Below are 21,523 nucleotides of genomic sequence, written 5' to 3' on the forward strand. Positions count from 1 at the left end.
GTCAGCACAGCTCATTGGACAACTATATTTATGTATTTGCTTCCGCTAGCCCCTTAATCTTGTTAATCTGTTCAGAGGCCTTCGGAAGTCCAAGGATTACTAGCTGGTTACGATGCTAAACGTATAGGGACGGGTTTGGGTCGTGACACAATAGAAATCTCGCCAGCGAACATGCCTAGGACGAACCCACTGTTTGGGAAAAAAATTCCAATTCTCACTAGACCAACTTCTCTCATATGACTAAATAACTAGATCATGGATACAAACTGGTTTAATAGAACAACCATAAATCACAGACCCACCATGAATCACAAGCCAACCAACGGGAGGGAGCTTTCTCTCTCTAGATACTAGAGAGAGAAGCAAGCTCCTACTTTCTGGAATTTTCTCTGGGTTGTGGAGTCTAGAGAAACTCTTTGGGTTGAGAGAATTTCTCTGAAAATATTTGTCTGGGAATTTTCTCTGGGTTGTGGAGTCTGGAGAAATTCTCTGTGTGAGAGAATCTCTGGAAATGTTTGTCTCAGAATTTTTCTGGGTTTGGAGAGTCTAGAGAAATTTTGAAATTTCTCTGTGATGTGTCCAGAAAAATTTTGAAATTCCTCTGCACCGAATTTTGTCTGGATCAATGTTGAGAGACTTTAGACATTATGAAAATATTGAGTGTCTTTTATACTATAAAATCTTAATACCAGAAACCTTAAAAAAAGATTCCCAATATTTTATAATTAATATTATAAATTTTTATAATAAAATTATATCAATTTATAATATGCAACCTAAAGGTGCATACCATAAAGAAAAATGATCTAAACCTCTAAAAAAAGAGCTCTAATTTGTCTTTTTCTTTCTTCTTTTTTGTCTTTTACTTCACTTTTTTTTTTTTTATTCATGAACAACTTATTAGAATTGTACTGCAACAATTCTAATTAGACCTCTGCGGCAGCAGCTCCGTACCATAAATTCTCCCATATTTGTAAGGCGGATTTGAAAAAAGAAACTTGTTTGTTTCACACTCCGATAGTAGAGGGTTAGGTGAGCAATGTTATCGACCGGTCTTTGAGTTACATTTTATTGTTTGGTAAAACTGTGGGTGGGGAGTTTTCCAAAAAAACCAAAAAAAAAAAACTGTGGGTGGGGCTCCCTTAAAAAAAATAAAATAAAATAATAATAGCCTTATCAGCTGCAGAGCATATTCTAAAGGATGATTCAGTAGGCCAAGACCCACTACATTGCTGAGTTCCAAAAAGTGAAAAGTGATTTTTGATGAAATCATTTTCTTTTCCTTTGCACAATCCCAATAGTGAAGTGAGCCGTATGTTGTATGATCATGACCATTTTTGCAACATAAAATGGCATCAAAATTTTAAGGGTAAAATTACACGTATTTCTGTTTGACTCTGTTTGATTAGAAAAAAAAATTTAGTAAAAAATAAAAGTAAAATAAAATGAAGTGATAGGAAAGAAATACAAAAAAAACATATTTTTTCTTAACATTTGATTAAGATAAAAAATTTGATAAGAAAAAGATATTAAAATTTAAAAGCTTAGTTATAGATAACTCATACATTCAATTTTTCTTGTATTTTTTTTTGTTTTTTGCAAGAAATAAAAAATTAGTTACAATATTAATATGGATTGTACAAGAAAATTAATTTTCTTATACATTCTACCACTTTCAAGCTAAATAAATTCATAGAAGTTAAATTTTTTCTCTTTCATATTTTTAACATAATTATATTAGTTTCTCTTGAATTATTAATTCACATAGCAGTTTGTCACTTTTTCATCAATAATTTATTAATCGTATGTATGAAAAAGATGATATTGTCATCTTTATTGTATTAAAATATATATTTATCTTTGTTTATTTTAACATCTACCTACCAGCTATCTTAATTTTGGTCACTTCAGTCTTTCTAAAAGGGAGAGAGGTCAGTGTAATTTATATAAAAAATATAGAATTGATTGTATTTTCTTTTTTAAATTTTTTTTTAGAGGAGATAAGTCTAATTTACCAAGGTTTTAATAGAAGGTAAACTATATATGTTTGAATTCATTGTAAAAGCAGTTAAAAATCAGAATAACCACTGAAGGGTCCGATTATAAATTTATATATATATATATATATATAATTTGTAATATTAGAAATGGTAGTTGAGCTTGTTTTAAATTAAGAGTTATGTTTAGATTTTCGTTGGAAGGAAGATATATATGATTATTTTGATCTAATTATTTTTTAATAGCAAAAATGAAGAGATGAACTGAGAATTACTTAGGATCTCTTTCATTTTATTGTTTTGTGTATTTAATAATGAAATGTGATTTTAATTTCTAGTTAAGATTTCGTGTAAATTACATTTTAAACCCGACATTTTATATTAAATCTCATTTTGATCTCTTATTTTTCAATTGTAATAATTAACTTTTGGAACTTCCAGTCAAGTTGCAATGCGATGTTTCTGTTTGTTTGGCTTTAAATTCATTAATGAAAATTAAGATAAAATACACCTTGCACTTTTGCATTTTACATCAAATTTCACTTTGGTTTATTAATTTTTAATTGTAATAGTCAACCATTTGCACTTGTAGTCAAGTTGTAATTAGGGACGGACATCGTGTTGTATTTAAGTTGTATCATCTCAAGTTGGCAGATTGAAAACACCAACACGACTTATTTAATAAATATGTCATATACGCATATACTAACTGAACCTGTTAATAATCGTGTCAACTCATAACTAACATAATTAATTTATGTACCTGTTTCACATGCATGACATGCCACAAGTCAACCCCCAACAAGGAAAACATATTTAACTTACTAAAATTTTGTTCCATCTTTGTTACTACTATAATACTAAATTAATAGTTGATATTAATTTAAACATTAAATGAATGACTGAGATTAATTTTGATCAAATATATATCTACATATATACAAACGTGAATCATTAACAGGGCAATGTCTTGTGGGTCGAGTTCGCGTTAATCTTTTTTTTTTTTTTTGTTGATAATTGGGTGTTTGAGTTAGTTTATGCGTATCTCGACTAATCTCGAGATCCACGTAAAGCCCCCCTCTATGTAGATCAGACAAATCTCAATAGAGCCCGTATGCATAGCCCCAAGGAGTTAATAGAATCTATTGAGAGTTGAATTTGAGACGTGAAGGGAGCACACCCCAGGCCTCAAGACAACAAAGACAAGACAAATGTCTTACTATAAGTTGAACACAAATTTACATAAGTTTGTAAAAACATAAGACATGTGCAATTTTGTGTTCAATTTACGCATTTTTATGAGATCACTTATATAAATTTATAAAAGTTACATAATTTTATGATAAGGTTGTATAAGGTGTGCATAACATAGTAAAAAATTTTGCTTTAGCATATTGTTTTACACCATTCATGGTAAGAGGCTTGTCTTGTTATCTTTCAAAAGAGAGACAAAAGTGGAGGGTAGAGTCTATTATTTTAACTAATTAAATTCAAATTAAAGCACGACATGAATTTGTCCAAGAGCAAAATATAATTTCTCATAATGAACATGTTTAAAATTTTGACCGTACAGAATTTTTATTTTTATTTTTTAAGAGATTTGTTAATAGTATTTTACGGCATACCAAAAAGACAAAAAAAAGAAAAAAAACAAAATACTTAATACTTTTTTTCCATTTTAAAGCACATTTTATAAATTTCATAAATTTTTTTTAATATTTTTACTTTTTATTTTTAAAACACTTTTTTATCTCAATTTTAATTTATTTTTAACGTCTCAATTTTAATAAGATAAAGTAAAAATATATCTCTTAAGATTCGTCAAAAATATAGATTTTTCCCTCATATTTTTGAAAATTACAAATATTAATTTTTTTTTTCTAGAATGTGACTTGACATAAAAAAATAAAATTATCTAATCATTCTATAAGGCCTCGTTTGGCAAGTTAACATTTTAACTAAAAGTCAAAAAGTTACTAAAAAAGTCAAAAAGTCAAAAAGTCTATAACTTATACAAAAAAGTCAAAGATTTCATTTTCTCTCTACTTTTTGCACATCTTTTCGTAAAGAGCCAAAAAGTCACTCCAAACATACCAATTTTTTTTAACTCATATTTTAGCCAAAAAGTCAAAAAGTTACTAAAATAGCATATTCTCAAACGAGGTTACTAAAATAAGTATCCACTCACCACCAAATCTTTATCTTTACATCACTACAATATTCTTCAATATACTCGGCGACACACTAAATACTTATAGACAATAATAATAGTGGTGCTGATCGAGAGTAGGAGATGTGATGATTGAGTAAAGTCGTGTCACTAATGGAGAAAAAATGAAAAGTAAGGAAGATGAGATAAAAAAAGAAAGAAAATATAGTGTTTAGTTTCATAAATATAATATAAGTATTTTTGAAAAAAAAATTTAGTGTTTATTAGCAACAACATCAAACTAATTAAAATTTTGTTATATTTTAACTTAAAAGTTAACTTATTTATTTATTTATTTTGATATTTACATATTTTAAAATACATTCTCCAACAAACTCTCTATTATTTTTCTTTATTATTTTTCTTTATTATTTTATTCATTTTAATTTAGAATTATTTTTTATGAACTCAACACAATTAATTTCAAATTTTAAAAAAAGTATTACTTTTTAATGTTTGGCTAGGGTAAACTATTAATTATATTTGTTAATTCAAAACTATTAAAATTAAAATGACTAACTTGATAACTAGTTTGATAGAGGTAATATTTAATGATTTATTCATTATTTTAGCTAAAAAATAAAAATAACTAGTTTAATAAAAATGCACTAATATATTATGTTAATTTGACTTAACAACGGATTAAAAGAGAAAAACATTTATTATGTGATTAAAAACCTCAAATGATGAAATATAATTTCTCAAATTTATATTTTTAATATTTATAATTTATCAATTTTAATATTAACAAGGGTTTTCAATCAATTTTTTTTTTTTTTTTTTTTCAATTAATATTATATGGCATTTGCTATTTTTGAAAGGAGGTGCAGGCAGGCAGGGTAGTGGTAGTGAGAAGCAAGCAGCCAGTGAGGGGTTGGTTGGTTGGTTGGTTTGTTGTATCGCCTCCGCACTATATAAACGCTCAACACATCACGACACACAACACAACCAGAGAGAGTGCCCAAGCCTAGGTAAACAAGTGTAGTGTGGGTAAGAAAGAAAAAAAAAGAGACAATAATGGATTCAGATTACGGAATACCGAGAGAACTCTCTGATTTGCAAAAGCTCCGATCTACCTACCAACCGCTGCTTCCTCCTTGCCTTCAGGTCTCTCTCTCTCTCTCTCTCCTCTTGGTTTTGGTTTTGATTTTTGATTCTTTGTTGTAAACAATGCTCGTATATGTTCTGTGACAATGCTCGAATGATTTTTTATCTTTTTTATTTTTCATTTTTGTTGTTTTACTCGAACGGAATGTTTGCAAGTTGTTGGTGATTGAATCGTTGTTATTAATGTTTGTCTCTGAATCGGCAGTAGGTCGGTTGAGGTTTTGGAGTTTGTGGTTTGCAGAGATCCGAGATCTCATTGTTATGCTATGCTATGTTGATCTGCGCGTGCAGAACAATCAGATCTGGTTTTTTCCCTGCTTATCTTTTTTCTTAGTTGTTTCTGTTGTACTCTGTTTCTTTTGCTACCCCAATTCGGTGTAAAAAATGTGTTCCTTTGTATTTGTTTGAGTTATCTGTTTTGTTAGCGGTTGAATTCGTGCAAAAGAAGCATTGGTTTCTACGGATCACCTGTTTCTTATTTATCATAATAGTTTCTGATGTTAAAGAGTGCGATGATTTGGAGATTTGAATTTTTGGAGCTCAGGAAACTATATCGTCATTGTAATTTCTATGCTGGTTGATCTATGATATGATTGATGATTCTGTAGAAATAAGAATAAATAAATAATGTACTAATGAAATTAAATTTTAAAAAGAGTAACATGCTTTTATCTAATGCAGAGGCTGAAATGCAGGATGGGATCCCAGCTCATTTTTTCTTTATTTTTTTCAGCCTAATGCAATTTGTTTCACATTTGTGTTTGTGTCATGCAGCATTCGTTAAAGGCATCACGGTATAATTTATTTATATTTTTTAAAGTAATGTAGCATGATACAATTAATCTTGCTTGGCAAAGCTTATTTGGGCTTTCAATTTTTAGGGAGTTGATAGTTGGGAGTTCCTTTTTTTCTTATTGTTTGAAAAAAGCCAGGATGATTGGCATTTAGCACTTGGTAGCCTGCAAAATGTTATTTTTCTAACTAGAGATAGATGTACCTAAGGGCATCCACTAGAATTGAACAGTATTGAACCTTTTATCCTTGCTGCACTGTTAGCTTGTTTTTGTAATTTACACTGTTTGTTCTCTATATTTCTTGCTGCACTGTGTGATTCTTTGTGTTTTGTTCCCCTCTTATTTATTTATTTTTGGATATTTGATGCTCTCTCTCTCTCTCTCGCGCGCGCTTGCGCTTGCACGCACGCTCAAACACATTATTTTCTCAGCATCTGCTGTTTCAATTTATCGTTCTCACATGCTTTGAGCTTTCATTTCACATTACAGTGCGTTGTTTTACTGCAGAAGTTATCATTATTTGTGTACAATATAATTTCTTTTATCCATTGAGTTCTAGCTAAGATGGTTTGATCGTATGAATAATGAGGATTGTCTCTAGCAGAAAGAAAATAAGTTTTCTATGTTTATTACTATTTGTTGGAGTTTTCTGATGTGTATTGGCTGAAACCTATGACCTAGTTGCACTGCACTACTTTTCAGCATAATTTATATTTGAATTGGGTTTTTGATTGTTTACTCGTGTGTTGGCTTATTTGGTGGGCCTATGTTGATGTAACATTGTTTACACAGGGAACTACTGTCAGGGTAGAATTTGGTGATGCAACTACTGCTGCAGACCCCGCTGGTGCCCACACCATTAGCCGAATCTTTCCACACACATATGGTCAGCCTTTGGCTCACTTTCTTAGGGAAACTGCAAAGGTCCCTGATGCTAAGTTAATTACTGATCATCCAGCAATTAGGTACATATTTGATGATTACTGCATGTTAAGATAAGATTTATAGAGTCCAGAATCTTCCGAATTGTAGTTGCCTGCTTAGATTGATCACTTAGTTGCATGCTTATCATTCTCATCTTCTTATACTTATCATCCTAGCATAGTGTATATATATCTCCACAAGTGTGTGTAACAAAGAATAATCATTGAATAAAATAATTGTTCAATTCATATACTCTGTCTCAAGTTGGTATCAAAGCCAATCTTCTCATGGCATCCGAAATTTCTTCCTCTAATAACACTACTGCTACTTCATCTAATTCTGTACCACCTTCATCTTCTTCATCCCTTACCCATGCCACCATTTTATCTCTCTCAAACTCACCTCTAAAAATTTTTTATATTGGAAGGCCCAACTTCTCCCTTATCTTCGTGGTCAACATCTCTTTCAATACATTGACGGTACTCTTCCTTGCCCGCCGTCCACCACTACCATTGACGGTACAGCCACAACCAACCCTGCCCACTCTGTTTGGGAACGACAAGATCAACTCATTTTGAGTCTTCTTATCGCTTCTCTTTCAGAGGATATTCTTCCTCTCGCTGTTGGTTGCGCTTCTTCCCACGCACTGTGGCTCACTCTTGAGCAGTCCCTTGCTTCTCCGTCTCATACTCGGCTGCTCTACGACTGGAGGAAGATGGTAAGGAGAGCCTTGATGATTTTCCAAGTTGACAAGCAGGACACATTGCAGCAGGGGACTTGTTGGAAACCGGAAGATTATGAGACCGGAGAATTTGACGAAGGACATGGTGATGTGGATGATCAAGACAACCATGCCAATGGGTGGAGGACACAACTTCGGAGGAGAGTGCAGTAGGAGAAACTAGGGAAGGAGAGAAGCGGTAAAGACCACCATCATTCTTGCCGTGGAGTAGAACTTTCTTGGAGAGTTAATCCTTAACCAAAAAATGGGAGGGGTAAAATTCAAAGAAAACATTATTATCTTTAGTAAATTGATGAACCGATAATAAAGATTTCGAAGATGTGGGCACATGAAGAACAGGGGAAACTGTAAAAGAGGTGGAGGGAGAGGTGATAGAGGATGAACCAATATGAGAGATAGGAATACCCATACTGTTGCCAACCCGAAGATGAGAAGGGCCATGATAATCTTCAATGTGAGAGAGAGAGGCAAGATCTGGGGTGACATGGTGAGTGGCCCCGGTGTCCGGAAACCAATTATATTGAGAGGAGGAGGAGAAACTCGGATCACCAGAAGGGCTGGAAGAAGACGGGCAGAAAAGAGTGAAATGTGCACTTGGAGCCACAGTTCGATCAAAACGATGATAGCATTGAGCGGCAGTGTGACCCATGCGGGTGCAAAGTTGACAACGAACTTTGGTGTCATTGGAGGGTGTAGGAAGAAGACCATCATGGGACAAGCCTGAGCCAAGAAACGGGGGACGAACACCCCCGAAAGAGCCAAAACCATAAGAAGGAAAAGAACGATCACGGGTGCGTCCACGACCACGGCCACGGCCACCACGGGTGGAACCACCACGGAATCGGCCTCGGGAAGTAGTTTGAGTGAAATTGGCCTGTGGAAGAGTAATAGAGGCCGGAGGCGTAGTGTCCCGACGGTGAAGGAATTCATGACTTAAGAGAAGACTATGCAATTCGGAAAAGGAAACAGGGTCCGAACGAGCGGTGAGGGTCATGATGAGATCTTTAAAATCAGAGTGAATGCCTTGGAACACATATAAATTAAACTCTACTGATGAAAGAGGTGCACCAGCAGCGGCAAGTTCATCGGCAAAAGATTTGGCCTCTTGAAAATAAACGGTAACAGGACGATCATTTTGCTTGAGTTGCTGAAGACCCAGACGGAGTTGGAGTAGCCAAGTATGAGACGGAGAAGCAAGGGACTGCTCAAGAGTGAGCCACAGTGCGCGAGAAGAAGCGCAACCAAAGAGAAGCGATAAGAAGACTCAAAATGAGTTGATCTTGTCGTTCCCAAACAGAGTGGGCAGGGTTGGTTGTGGCTGTACCGTCAATTGTAGTGGTGGACGGCGGGCAAGGAAGAGTACCGTCAATGTATTGAAAGAGATGTTGGCCACGAAGATAAGGGAGAAGTTGGGTCTTCCAATCAAAAAAATTTTTAGAGGTGAGTTTGAGAGAGATAAAATGGTGGGCATGGGTAAGGGATGACGAAGATGAAGGTTGTATAGAATTAAATGAAGTAGCAGTAGTGTTATTAGAGGAAGAAATTTCGGATGCCATGAGAAGATTGGCTCTGATACCAACTTGAGACAGAGTATATGAATTGAACAATTATTTTATTCAATTATTATTCATTGTTACACACACTTGTGGAGATATATATACACTATGCTAGGATGATAAGTATAAGAAGATGAGAATGATAAGCATGCAACTAAGTGATCAGTCTAAGCAGGCAACTTCAATTCGGAAGATTCTGGACTCTGTAAATCTTATCTCAACATTCATGGCTTACCTCCTTACTTTCTGAGCTCGGTGTGTCCTTCTCCACCCCACCGATTTTATGGTGTGACAATCTTGGCGCTACCTATTTATCGGCTAACCCCATCTTCCATGCTCGTACAAAGCATGTCGAGATTGATTTTCACTTTGTCTGTGAAAGGGTGGCTTGCCAAGAGCTTCAAATTCAGTTCATTTCCACTAAGGACCAAGTTGCGGATATCTTCACCAAGGGGCTTCCAGCACAGTCGTTCCGGTTCTTCCGTGACAAGTTGCAAATTCGTTCCCTCGAATGTTCAGCTTGAGGGGGGCTGTTGAGATAAGATTTACAGAGTCCAGAATCTTCCGAATTGTAGTTGCCTGCTTAGATTGATCACTTAGTTGCATGCTTATCATTCTCATCTTCTTATACTTATCATCCTAGCATAGTGTATATATATCTCCACAAGTGTGTGTACCAAAGAATAATCATTGAATCAAATAATTGTTCAATTCATATACTCTGTCTTAAGTCTGCACATGCCTTTAAATAATTGTTCAATTCATATACTCTGTCTCAAGTCTGCACATGCCTTTTGGGGTTATTGCTAATAAGTTGCTGCTATGATAGAATTTCAAATTAATAGTGTCCTGAGGATGTTAATATGAAGATTCTCTTTAGCACATACGTAACTTGCTGCTCTCAGTTTTCTTGCACTAACGTTCTTTATTCTGCATTGATTATTATTATTATTCTCTAATTTGAGTGAAGTACATTGTGAGAGACTATTTGCATTGTAGAAGGGCAATTTGCCATGTTGTTTGCAATGTGCCAATGTCTCTGCAACATTTAGTTAGAAAATTCTTAGTAAGCGTAATTGTGTTTGTTCTTCTTCTTGTTATTTTATTTCAGAGTGGGAGTGGTCTTCTGTGGGAGACAGTCGCCTGGCGGACATAATGTTATATGGGGTCTTCTCAACGCTCTTAAGATTCACAATCCTAACAGTACTTTACTTGGATTTTTGGGTGAGTGAGTTCTTTTGGTTGTGGCATTTAGTTTTTTGTTTTATGCACGAGCCTGCTTACATTTATGTATACATGTGTGTGCTGTGTATTAATCTTGAAAATGGTTCTACTGGTTTGTTATGAAAATTCTAATGTTGTTATTTGTCATATTATCTGTTACTTACACAAAGTATTATCTTGGCTGATCAGAGTGGCCTTTTTGTGATCCATTATCGTGTCTCTTGATATCATATTCTACTTTATTTGTAGATACATCATGCATAGGCAAATTATGACATATTTTTCGAGGTGTTCATAGTAATGTGTTTATAGAAATTTGTAACCCTTGTAATTGTAATGCTTGGTTTTTTAATAAACAACACTCTATCTTGATTTTTATTTTGGCTGGCATCTAGGAACGAAACATTTTAATCTGTCCTTTAAATGATGATTCTGTTTCTTTTGCTAAGGAGAATGGCATTTACCTAAAAAATCTTTTTAATGCTTTTTTTTAGGTGGTTCTGAAGGTTTATTTGCACAGAAAACTCTTGAGGTCACAGATGACATTCTTACAACCTACAAAAATCAAGGTTCTGTTGAATATGAGACAGGTTTTTACATTGTTTCCTTTTTCCACGTAGACTCAAAAATTGATAATGTTTTTATTCTATATAGGTGGTTATGATTTGCTGGGACGGACACAAGATCAAATAAGAACTACTGAGCAAGTTAATGCTGCGCAGGCTGCGTGCACTGCTTTGAAGTTGGACGGCCTAGTTATTATTGGAGGTATATTTATGCTGTGTGCTTTGGGGTACGCTATAAATATTCAGCATATTTGAAGTCCATTATCCAATGGTCACACCAATGTTGGGTGGTGGGAGGAAATAGACTGGATACGGACCTCTGTTTTGGCTCTACAAAAAGTATTTACATTTCATTTAACATTAAAGTTTGATTTTTCTGAAGGAGTAACATCAAACACGGATGCTGCCCAGCTTGCGGAAACATTTGCAGTAGCAAAATGCCCAACGAAGGTAAATAATGCATGCTAATTTTCATGGTGAAAGAGATGTCTTTTGTTATTGTGTTATTGTTATTTTATATTATTGAGGTCATGGTCATAATTGTTATAAACTATATAACTTTCACCCCGAATATCCTCTTGGTTGGCCAAAATGTACAAGTGACCCTTTGGATTTTGCAGGTTGTTGGGGTTCCTGTTACTTTAAATGGAGATCTCAAGAACCAATTTGTTGAAACAAATGTTGGCTTTGATACGATATGTAAGGTATTATGCTGTCAACAGTTTACATGAAGTATTAAATTACATGAGATGAAACAAATCTAATTTTAATTGATATTTAAATTATTTGATTATAAAAATCAATTATGTGCTTACAAATATAAAATCAATATAGGATAATTAGATTAGATTTTAACTAAATTTAGTTTTTATTGAAATTTAACTTTTTTCTAAGAATTAGATTAGATTTGAACTAAATTTAGTTTTCAATGAAATTTAATTTATTTTTAAGAAATGAATTGAAAAATGAATAATGTTACATTCTTAAAATTTTTCGCCATCCCCTTTCTCAGTATGTCCAAAAGTAAAATGGTCTTCATATTGTAATGCATATAGTTTGCTCATTCCCATCTTCTAAGCTTTGGGAAAAATGATGTTGCCAAAATTTTCAGATTTATGGAACAGATAAAATGATCACCTTTTTTGGGAAATTTCTCTATGAGTAGTCTACTTTTATTAGCTTATTTCCAGTTCTGTTTTCCCCCTTGCTATATTCAACAAAATTTGATACTTTGCTGCTTATTAATCCTTGTTACTTGGTTTAAGGACGGTCTGTTGATATTAAACACCAATTGCAAAGTTGTACGAATTGTTTTTCTTTTCTATTGGGTTCTTATTATTCTTGTTTTGAGATTATATGCAATTAATTGTTTTTGAGGAAGAGTGAAAATAACCTATTTTGTTTTTTGATCAGGTTAATTCCCAGCTCATTAGCAACGTTTGCACTGATGCTCTCTCTGCAGAGAAGGTAGGGTAACGTGATGAATTCATGCAAATTGCATACTCTCGAGTGAGCTATGCTTTGCACGTTCTACATGCTTTTGAGTTGCTTGTAACAAAAACAAATTACCCATGTACTGTCTCCTCAAACCTGCAGCGTCATTATTTGTTTTGAGTACTTCGGTTTCTAGCTAATATTTTTTTTCTTTTGATCTGTGTTGCTCCTGTTCTTTTTTTTTTTGTTGTCTTGCAAGTTGCAAAAACCTAGGACTTTATTCTTTTTTTTCCTGTTGCAGTATTATTATTTTATTCGGCTCATGGGCCGTAAGGCATCACATGTTGCATTGGAGTGCACTCTTCAGTCACATCCAAATATGGTTTGTTTTTCTTGTCCACCATCATTGCTACTTCAATTTGCTGTTAGGAGGTTGTTCCCTTCTAGAACATTTCATGTTCTTCTTGAAATAACATTTGATACGTTCTTTGTAGGTTGTTCTTGGTGAGGAGGTGGCTGCTTCAAAGCTTACTCTCTTTGACCTGACAAAACAAATTTGTGATGCGGTCCAAGCTAGGGCAGAACAAGGTTTGGAGTCTCTAGGTTCCCAATGTTTTTTCCTTTCTGGTGATTGTTTTTGTTTTTTGTTCTGACCTGATGCTTCTGCACTAGACAAGTACCATGGAGTCATTCTGCTACCTGAGGGGCTTATTGAAAGCATTCCTGAAGTGTATGCTCTCTTGCAGGTAACCATGCAGTTACAGGAAAGCTCCATTATTTTTCGCTGTCAACTCCCCCTAAAATTAATTTCGTTCATGAGTTTCATGTCTTATGATGGCTTTTCTTTTTGATTAAAACTGCAAGTTAGGAACTTGTTTCTTTAGTTACATTTGGTATATGCTGATGTATTAGTTTGATATGATGCTATGGTATTGACATCTTGTATGTCTCAGGAAATTCATGGTTTGCTCAGGCAAGGTGTTTCTGCTGACCACATATCTTCTCAGCTGTCACCTTGGGCATCTGCCTTGTTTGAATTTTTGCCTCCCTTTATTAGAAAGCAGGTTATTATCCCACATAGTATTACATTGAAAGGTACCTGTGTTTTTTTTCTAATTTTTTTTGATGACCTTAATGTTAATGATTCTCATATTTGATGTTACAGCTCCTCCTTTTCCCAGAATCAGATGATTCTGCACAGTTATCCCAGGTATCTAGTTTTGTAGTCCTTTTGGTGCAATAGAAATGAAACTTGTAAATATTGTTGTTGAGTGATTTTTCCCCTTTTTGTGTTCGTTTCCAGATTGAGACAGAGAAGCTTTTAGCTCATCTTGTGGAAGCAGAAATTAACAAGAGATTGGTAAATAAAGCCATCTGTGTCTGGGTTCTTATTTAGCTTTGACAAACTGAAATTATTTTTTTTTCCACCAATACTTTCAATAAATTACAAAATATCTTAAAATCTTATTCAATTTAAAATGCCCAAAAAAGATCATTCTGCATCTTTCTTTTCATTTAGTCTGCAACTGATTTGTAAGATTGCAGTTATTCCAAACTGGCTACTATTCATGCAATTTGAATATTTTTTCTCCTTGAAATTTTTATTTATATCTCCATTATTGCAGAAGAAATTAGCTAAACAGGGGAAAATTAACCTCTCAACATTTTAAAAAGGGTTTATTGGTGATAAATCCACTTTTATGGGTGTATATGGCATTAAGTCCAGTGATTGATCCGTTTTGGTTTTAAGAAAATGATTAATGAGAAATACAAATCATTATTTTAAAGGACTTTTTTTTTTTTCATTTTTACCCTTGGTACTTTTTCTCTCTACTTTCTCTCTCTATTCTCACACACTACTATCAATTGCCCACCACCACCGCTGCTGGTGACTCACCGGAAAGTTGCCAGAATATTTGTTGTCGGCAGAAAAGTGTCCATCGACCAGTGGTGATCAGTGGCAGCGGTGGACAGATAGACAAATAGATGGACAGAGATAGACAGATAGATGGGGGTGATATGGTCTTTCAAATTGTTGTTGTTCTTATGAACAAAAAAGAAAGTTTAGGGTAATTGCCCCAAAAGTTTCAAATCTGGACTGTTGGCCAATGCCCTTGAAAAATTGTTTGGGAATGAAATATTACATCTGTTTGGCAATTTAAAAATAAGTAAATTGATGACAGTATGGAATCAGTTAAGTCAACAGTAGTCCAAAAAGCAAGAAAAAGACTAAGCTTTAATAAGTGCCCTTGCCCCATTTCAATGGACTCTGGACATTAGCCAATCCCCCTTCACCCGTACACAAAAACAAATGGAGAAGTGTTAGGGAAAAATATTTATTTCTAGTCTCCACTTGTGTCCTTCAGTTAGCTTTGTGATTAGGGGGCTGCAAACGAATCGAGCTATTCATGAGTTGGCTCGGCTCGGCTTGGTTTGGCTCGTTTAGTAAACAAGCCAAGCTTGAGCTTGAATAAGCTCGGCTTGTCAAGCTTGGCTCGTTTATCTTTATTTAAATTATATAATAAATATATTATTTATATATTAAATAATATATAAATAATAGCATAAATACATCGTTTATGTATTAAATAATAAAAAAAAATCTTATTGAGTCAAGCTTGAGTTTCATTAATATTAACGAGCTTAGTCGAGCCGAGCTTGAGCAGTTAGTTATCGAGCAGAGCTCGAGCTTAATAAACGAGTTGAGCTCGAGCTCAACAATGCTCAGCTCGGCTCGTTTGCAGCCCTATTTGTGATAAAATATCACTGTGCACCTAAAGTGTTCAATTTAATCTTGGGAATATTTTCTGTCAAAGTAAACAAAGTTTTTTGAAATTGGGTACGCAAGTCTTCAGTCATTCTATGGCATCACAGTACTGTTTATAACAAATCATTTTGTTGGACAGTAGTTTTCTTTGATAATGTTTATTAACAGGTTTTGTTCTTTCTATGAAATAAACCAAGTGAAACTTGATGATTTGCTACATTATGGTTTAGTGGAGTAGGTTTAAGTGGGTGAAGTAGGTGGAGAGTAGGTGGATTTTAACAGCCCCCCGCAAACTCAAGGGGGATAGGAACTAACCAACTTGAGTTTGGAGAGAGTAACAAAACAAGAAAATACAGAAAAATAAAAGAGGATAAGAGACACTGTATGGTCGTGTCAGACCATTGGTGAAGACACTGGATGGTGGTGTCATAACGTTGTAGAGGACACTGTATGGGAGTGTCATAACCATGTAGAGGACACTGTATGGTGGTGTCATAACGATGTAGAAGACACTGGATGATTGTGTCAGACCAATGTAGAAGACAGTTTATGGGGTCATGTCGGACCGTTGTAGCAGACACTGTGTGGTCGTGTCAGACCGATGTAGAAGACAGTTTATGGGGTCATGTCGGACCGTTGTAGAAGACAGTTTATGGGGTCATGTTGGACCGTTGTAGCAGGACAGTTTATGAGGTCATGCCGGACCGGTGTAGAAGACAGTTTACGGGGTCATGTCGGACCGTTATAGCAGACACTGTGTGGTCGTGTCAGACTGATGTAGAAGACAGTTTACGGGGTCATGTCGGACCGTTGTAGAAGACAGTTTACGGGGTCATGTTGGACCGTTGTAGCAGGACAGTTTACGAGGTCATGCCGGACCGGTGTAGAAAACAGTTTACGGGGTCATGTCGGACCGTTGTAGAAGACAGTTTATGGGGTCATGTCGGACCGTTGTAGAAGACAGTTTACGGGGTCTTGCTGGACCCTTGTAGAAACTAACCGGAATCAATGTCGGGACAGTTTACAGAGTCTTGTCGGACCCTTGTAGAAACTAACCGGAATCTATGTCGGGACAGTTTACAGAGTCTTGTCGGACCCATGAAGGAGCTAACCGGAATTAATGTCGGGACAGTTTACAGAGTCTTGTCGGACCCATAAAAAGTCGCACCCTCAAAAGGTGTGCCCAATTTTTCAAAAAAGCGTGCCATCAAAAGGGGTGCCCAATCCATAAAAAGGCGTGCCATCAAAAGGCGTGCCATCAAAAGACGCGCCATCAAAAGGCGCGCCCAAGTTGTCGGCGAGCACCGAGAGGCGCATGATGCGCGTGTCTGCCTCTTCGTCAGGGTCTTTATAAACTGAGGCAGAGGCTGAGGCTTGGAAGCAGAGACAAAAAACCTGCTAGAAAAACTCTGAAAAACTCTTCGTTTTCTGAGAGAGATACTCTGTAACACTCTGTTTTCTGAGAGAGATTCCTGAGAGACACTCTGTAACACTCTGTTGTCCAGAAAATGGCTTCATCTTCCCGTGGTCTGCTCACTCTCTTTCCAGACCTTAACGAGTCCACAAGAGAAATAACTGGTGCGGTGGCCAGTGAACCTCAACCAAACACCTCTGTGTTTGCTCCGTTGAACTTTCCGATGCGGTCGGTGGAGCAAAAAATGGCTGTGCAGTCGGATGTGGAGGCCAATCAGTATACTTTGAAGTCATGTGTGGAAACCATGACTGCGGTGACAAACTTGTCGAACCGGCTGCAGAGTAGGGCAAATGAGGTGCAGCAGTTAAACTCCCAGCTGGCTCTGCTCCAACGCATGTATAAGGATGCGCGAGCAGAGATAAGCGTGCTAAGGGCAGAAAACAAGGAGCTGAAGCGGAAGGCCACCGTGATGTTCCGATTTGGAGGTCCTCCATATGCTGCAGTGGAGGAGTATGGGGGAGTGAACGTGCTCGGCGGCGTGGAAAACACGGAGGCAACACCGGCAAGGGCCGCCCAGGACGGAGGCAAGAAGAAAAGACCGGCGGCAGAGTAGAGAAGAAAAAAAAAAAGCCACTGTTTTGGTTTGTTGTTGTTTTTTTTTTTTTTTTTTTTTTTTGTGTAAAATTGTGATCGGGGTGATTGTGTAGTAGGTAAGGAGTAGGTGAAGTGGAGGTGGTAGTGGTGTAGTGGGTTAGGTAAGGTGGAGATAAATTCTAACAATGCACAGTAGTTGTTTTTTCATTCCTTGAAGTGGCTGCTGGCATTAATGTTACCTGCAATCTTTGCTATATATATTCAAATGCCACTATGTTATAAACCTCCATAATACCTTAGTTGCATTTTCTAAATGAAAGGAAAATGGATGAGCAAAGCAGAATTGAACTTTCTTGTTTGTCTCAGTCAATATGCTTTTCTGGATTTTATTTAGCAATATGACATTTTTAACATCACTTTGTTATGTTTACTGTGATCTGAACAGAAAGAAGGCACGTACAAGGGGAAGAAATTTAATGCTATCTGCCACTTCTTTGGTTATCAAGCACGGGGATCACTACCATCAAAATTTGACTGTGATTATGCATATGTATGTTTGTTTTGGCTTAAGGCTACTTTACTTGAGCTCTCTGGTCTTCATATTAAATGTTTTCCCTTGTTACTTATATTACTTTTTGTGCCAGGTTCTTGGGCACATCTGTTATCATATTCTGGCAGCTGGTCTGAATGGTTATTTAGCAACTGTCACTAACCTGAAAAATCCCGTGAACAAGTGGCGCTGTGGTGCTGCTCCAATTACAGTAGGGTTTATATTCCTTTTATGATCTAATCTCTATCCTACAAGTTAGAAACTTAGATTTTGGTTCCTTGTCTGTTCCTAATACTTGCAATGGCAGAGAAAGTTGACTTCTTGACTGTATTGATAAACTGTAGGCAATGATGACTGTAAAGCGTTATGGTCGTGGTCCTGGGGCCTCATCAATTGGAAAACCTGCTCTGCATCCTGCTATTGTGGATTTGAAAGGCAAATCATATGAGTACGTCTATCATGATTTTTAACATGCTTTCTTGACATCAGATGAGTGAAAAAAAAAAATAATTTTATTTCTTCAGGGGTTGAAGTTTACATTTTCTTTGTCATCTTTATTGGTGCTGCATATGATTACACTGATCACTACAAAATTGCATGGTTCTTCAAAAGTAAATGTATCACTGCTAATGTCATCTTGTCTCACTGCTGCTAATTCATTTCTTGGTGTTTGTTGCAGGTTGCTGAGACAAAATGCGACAAAGTTTTTGATGGATGATATTTACAGAAACCCTGGACCTCTTCAATTTGATGGTCCTGGTGCTGATGCTAAGGCTGTAACTCTGTGTGTTGAAGACCAGGATTACATGGGCCGTATCAAGGAACTGCAGAAGTATCTTGACAAGGTGCCAAAAATTTGCATGTTGTTGACTGAATGATTGTCTACCCCCCTCTGCCCCTTCTTTCTTTCATCTTCTAAACGAACCAAACGTTAGAGCATAGTTGCATGTTCTGTTAAGGCTGATTCATCTTCTCTTTTAGTGGCTCCATTAGTGGGCTTGGCCACGTGGTGACAATGGATTAGATTGTTTTGCATATTACACATCAAGGCTATGTTTGTTTGGGCGGACATGGCCTTGGGATTGGATTAAATAATCCAACAAAATGCATAATCTGATGTTTGGCTAAAAAAATTGGCGTCTTAGAGTCCATCCGAACATAGTATACCTCATATGGAAGAGAGAGAGAGAGGGGGGGGGGGGGATACAGAACGGAGAACTAAGGAGAAGTTGGGACTAATTAGTTAAACTACAAAATTAATAGGATTTTGTCAATCCGTCGTCATAATCCCATGCCAATCCAAATATGGGATAGAATACACAATACAGAACGGAGAACTAAGGAGAAGTTGGGACTAATTAGTTAAACTACAAAATTAATAGGATTTTGTCAATCCGTCGTCATAATCCCATGCCAATCCAAATATGGGATAGAATACACAATTCAAAGGAATTGATAATCCTAGGACTAACAGTCCCAGGCATCTAATCCAGTCTGTCCAAACAAAACATGACCGAAGGAGAAAATCCCTAGTTTTGAACAAGTTTGCTTTGACTTAAGCTTTAATGATTATGAGGTCATCTCACCATTGGTTTTCTGTTGTGACTCCATTCTAGAAGATGGGATTTTGCCTTGTCTTGGTGGATGGGATCCATGTTGTCTTGTAGTTTTATAGGTTTTCTAATGTGTCTGTGTTATGTCAGGAATCAGGATTGTAGACCTGTGCTCCTGACTTTAGGGTAGTGAGGATTGAAAAATGGCTTGCAATCTGCCAATCCAAGTAATGGAAACTGAAATAGCACTTGTAAGAGCTTCTAATTGAAGCAGATAAACTGCTCTAATGCTCATCGCATAATTGGTTGGTCATTTAGAATTAGCTAAGCCCTGGGGAGCGGAAGTTAAACCTTACCGACTTGTGCAAGGGACTGATGTCCATGTTTAGAATGATGACTTTGGACTGTGAGATGATAGCCGTGGGATGCTATCCTTTCATTTCACCGTATCTCATTTTGCCATTTATCCTTGTGTTTTTGTGTCTGATCTTTTTATGTTTTTTGGGCCTCCTTTTCCCAGGTGCGAACCATTGTGAAACCAGGGTGTTCACAGGATGTTCTCAAGGCAGCTTTGAGTGCCATGGCTTCTGTGACTGAGATTCTCTCAGTAATGACCTCGTCTTCGAACAGTGGGGTGACACCATTTTAGAAGCACAAATTAACCACTTTGGTACTGGAATTCCAAATTCCTTTTGATTCTTGTTTTACTTAAGTAGTTTCATAAATTTCTCTTAGGTAAGGTTGAGGATTTTATTTTTTCCCCAAAATTTTGCAAACTATGTGATGCAAAATAAATGGAAGCTGTGTTGAGGCTTACTGAAAATTGAGATTTTTTCTTTGTTGTCAGAAAAAAAAGGTGAACCACGTTCTGTTCCTTCCTGAATGAAATTTGTATGCATCAAGCCATAAATAGTGATTTGATGTTTTTTTGCAGTAATTTTTAAAATTTGAACTCTTAATAAGAATAAATATGCTTTTATGATATGTAATCCTACTAGACATGTTTGAAGTCTTACCTCCATCATATGAATAAATACCCTTTTCTGTGAATAAACATTTTGCAAGATCAGCCATTCAATTGCATATACCACTTGTAATGGTAGTGCTGCCCTTGAATATACTTTTTAGTTTTGATTTATGACTGGCTCGCTATAATATCAGTTGGAGTGAGATTATTCCGGATATGTAGTCCTAGTACAAAAATACTTTTCTCGTGTCTGGCAAGGCGGCAACACAACCAAAGAAGTGAATTTTTTCAAATTTATGTAGAAGACATCCATCATATTTAAAAATTTTATTGTCTTTTTTTGAAGAAACTTGATTGAATTAAATTTTGAGAATAGGCTGCAGGGCAAAAACAACAAAAGAAAAAAAAGGTTAGTGGTATATATTTTTTATTATTTAGACAATTTAGGAGAAAAGAAAAAAGAGAAATTGATAAATTTACGCCATCCACCCTAAAAATTGTGCACATTGTATGAAAGTTATGTTGTTTTGTGTGAAAGTTATGAATATTTGTGGTGTTATGATATTTTGTGAAAATTACGAATTATGAATTTGTGATATGCACTATAAAGTTATGAATGGTAATATTATAATACTTTGTGATTTATGTTATAATATTTTGTGATAAAAAAAAAAAGTTTTGATTATTGTGATGAAAATAATTATGATATTTTGTGGTTTAGTTACGAAATTTTGTATAATTTTGTGAAAAAGTTTTGAAGGGATATCATATGCGCCCTATTGGAGGTGCACAATGTAGCCTTTTCTGAGAGAAAATAATGGAGTATTATCTTCTTCTCTTTTTTATGAAGAAAAAATAAAGGGAAAAAATAAAAATAAAAAAAGAAGTGAAAGAACGCAAAATTGACAACTATTAACTCCTTTCTCTTCAAATTTCTCTAGTTTTAGAGATATTCAAATAAAAAAGAAAGATATGTCATTGATATTTTTATCACTGTTTAAATGGAATTCAAATTTTGCCCTAGTTTGAAAATAATGATTCAGAAAATAATGATGATAAACACTGCCTTATCATGTACTCTAATAATATAAAATGGTATATACAAAATAAAAAAATAAATAAATA

General features: G+C 35.5%; 1 protein-coding gene across 1 annotated transcript; it reads left to right on the forward strand.

Annotated features, from left to right (window-relative positions):
- Nucleotides 1–4,851: 4,851 nt before the first annotated feature.
- On the forward strand, nucleotides 4,852–20,485 carry LOC114318897 (pyrophosphate--fructose 6-phosphate 1-phosphotransferase subunit alpha). The gene is made up of 19 exons (XM_028265875.2): nucleotides 4,852–5,313; nucleotides 6,900–7,072; nucleotides 10,441–10,553; nucleotides 11,048–11,122; nucleotides 11,208–11,321; nucleotides 11,502–11,569; nucleotides 11,740–11,823; nucleotides 12,533–12,586; nucleotides 12,855–12,935; nucleotides 13,048–13,141; nucleotides 13,226–13,299; nucleotides 13,507–13,617; nucleotides 13,719–13,763; nucleotides 13,857–13,913; nucleotides 17,774–17,878; nucleotides 17,973–18,089; nucleotides 18,223–18,326; nucleotides 18,558–18,723; nucleotides 19,952–20,485. The coding sequence occupies exons 1-19, from the start codon at nucleotides 5,224–5,226 to the stop codon at nucleotides 20,078–20,080; spliced, it is 1,854 nt and encodes a 617-aa protein (XP_028121676.1). The 5' UTR covers nucleotides 4,852–5,223; the 3' UTR covers nucleotides 20,081–20,485.
- Nucleotides 20,486–21,523: the final 1,038 nt, after the last annotated feature.

This window comes from Camellia sinensis, chromosome 6 (assembly GCF_055761805.1).
Source record: "Camellia sinensis isolate YWXY chromosome 6, ASM5576180v1, whole genome shotgun sequence".
NCBI classification, from domain to species: Eukaryota; Viridiplantae; Streptophyta; class Magnoliopsida; order Ericales; family Theaceae; genus Camellia; species Camellia sinensis.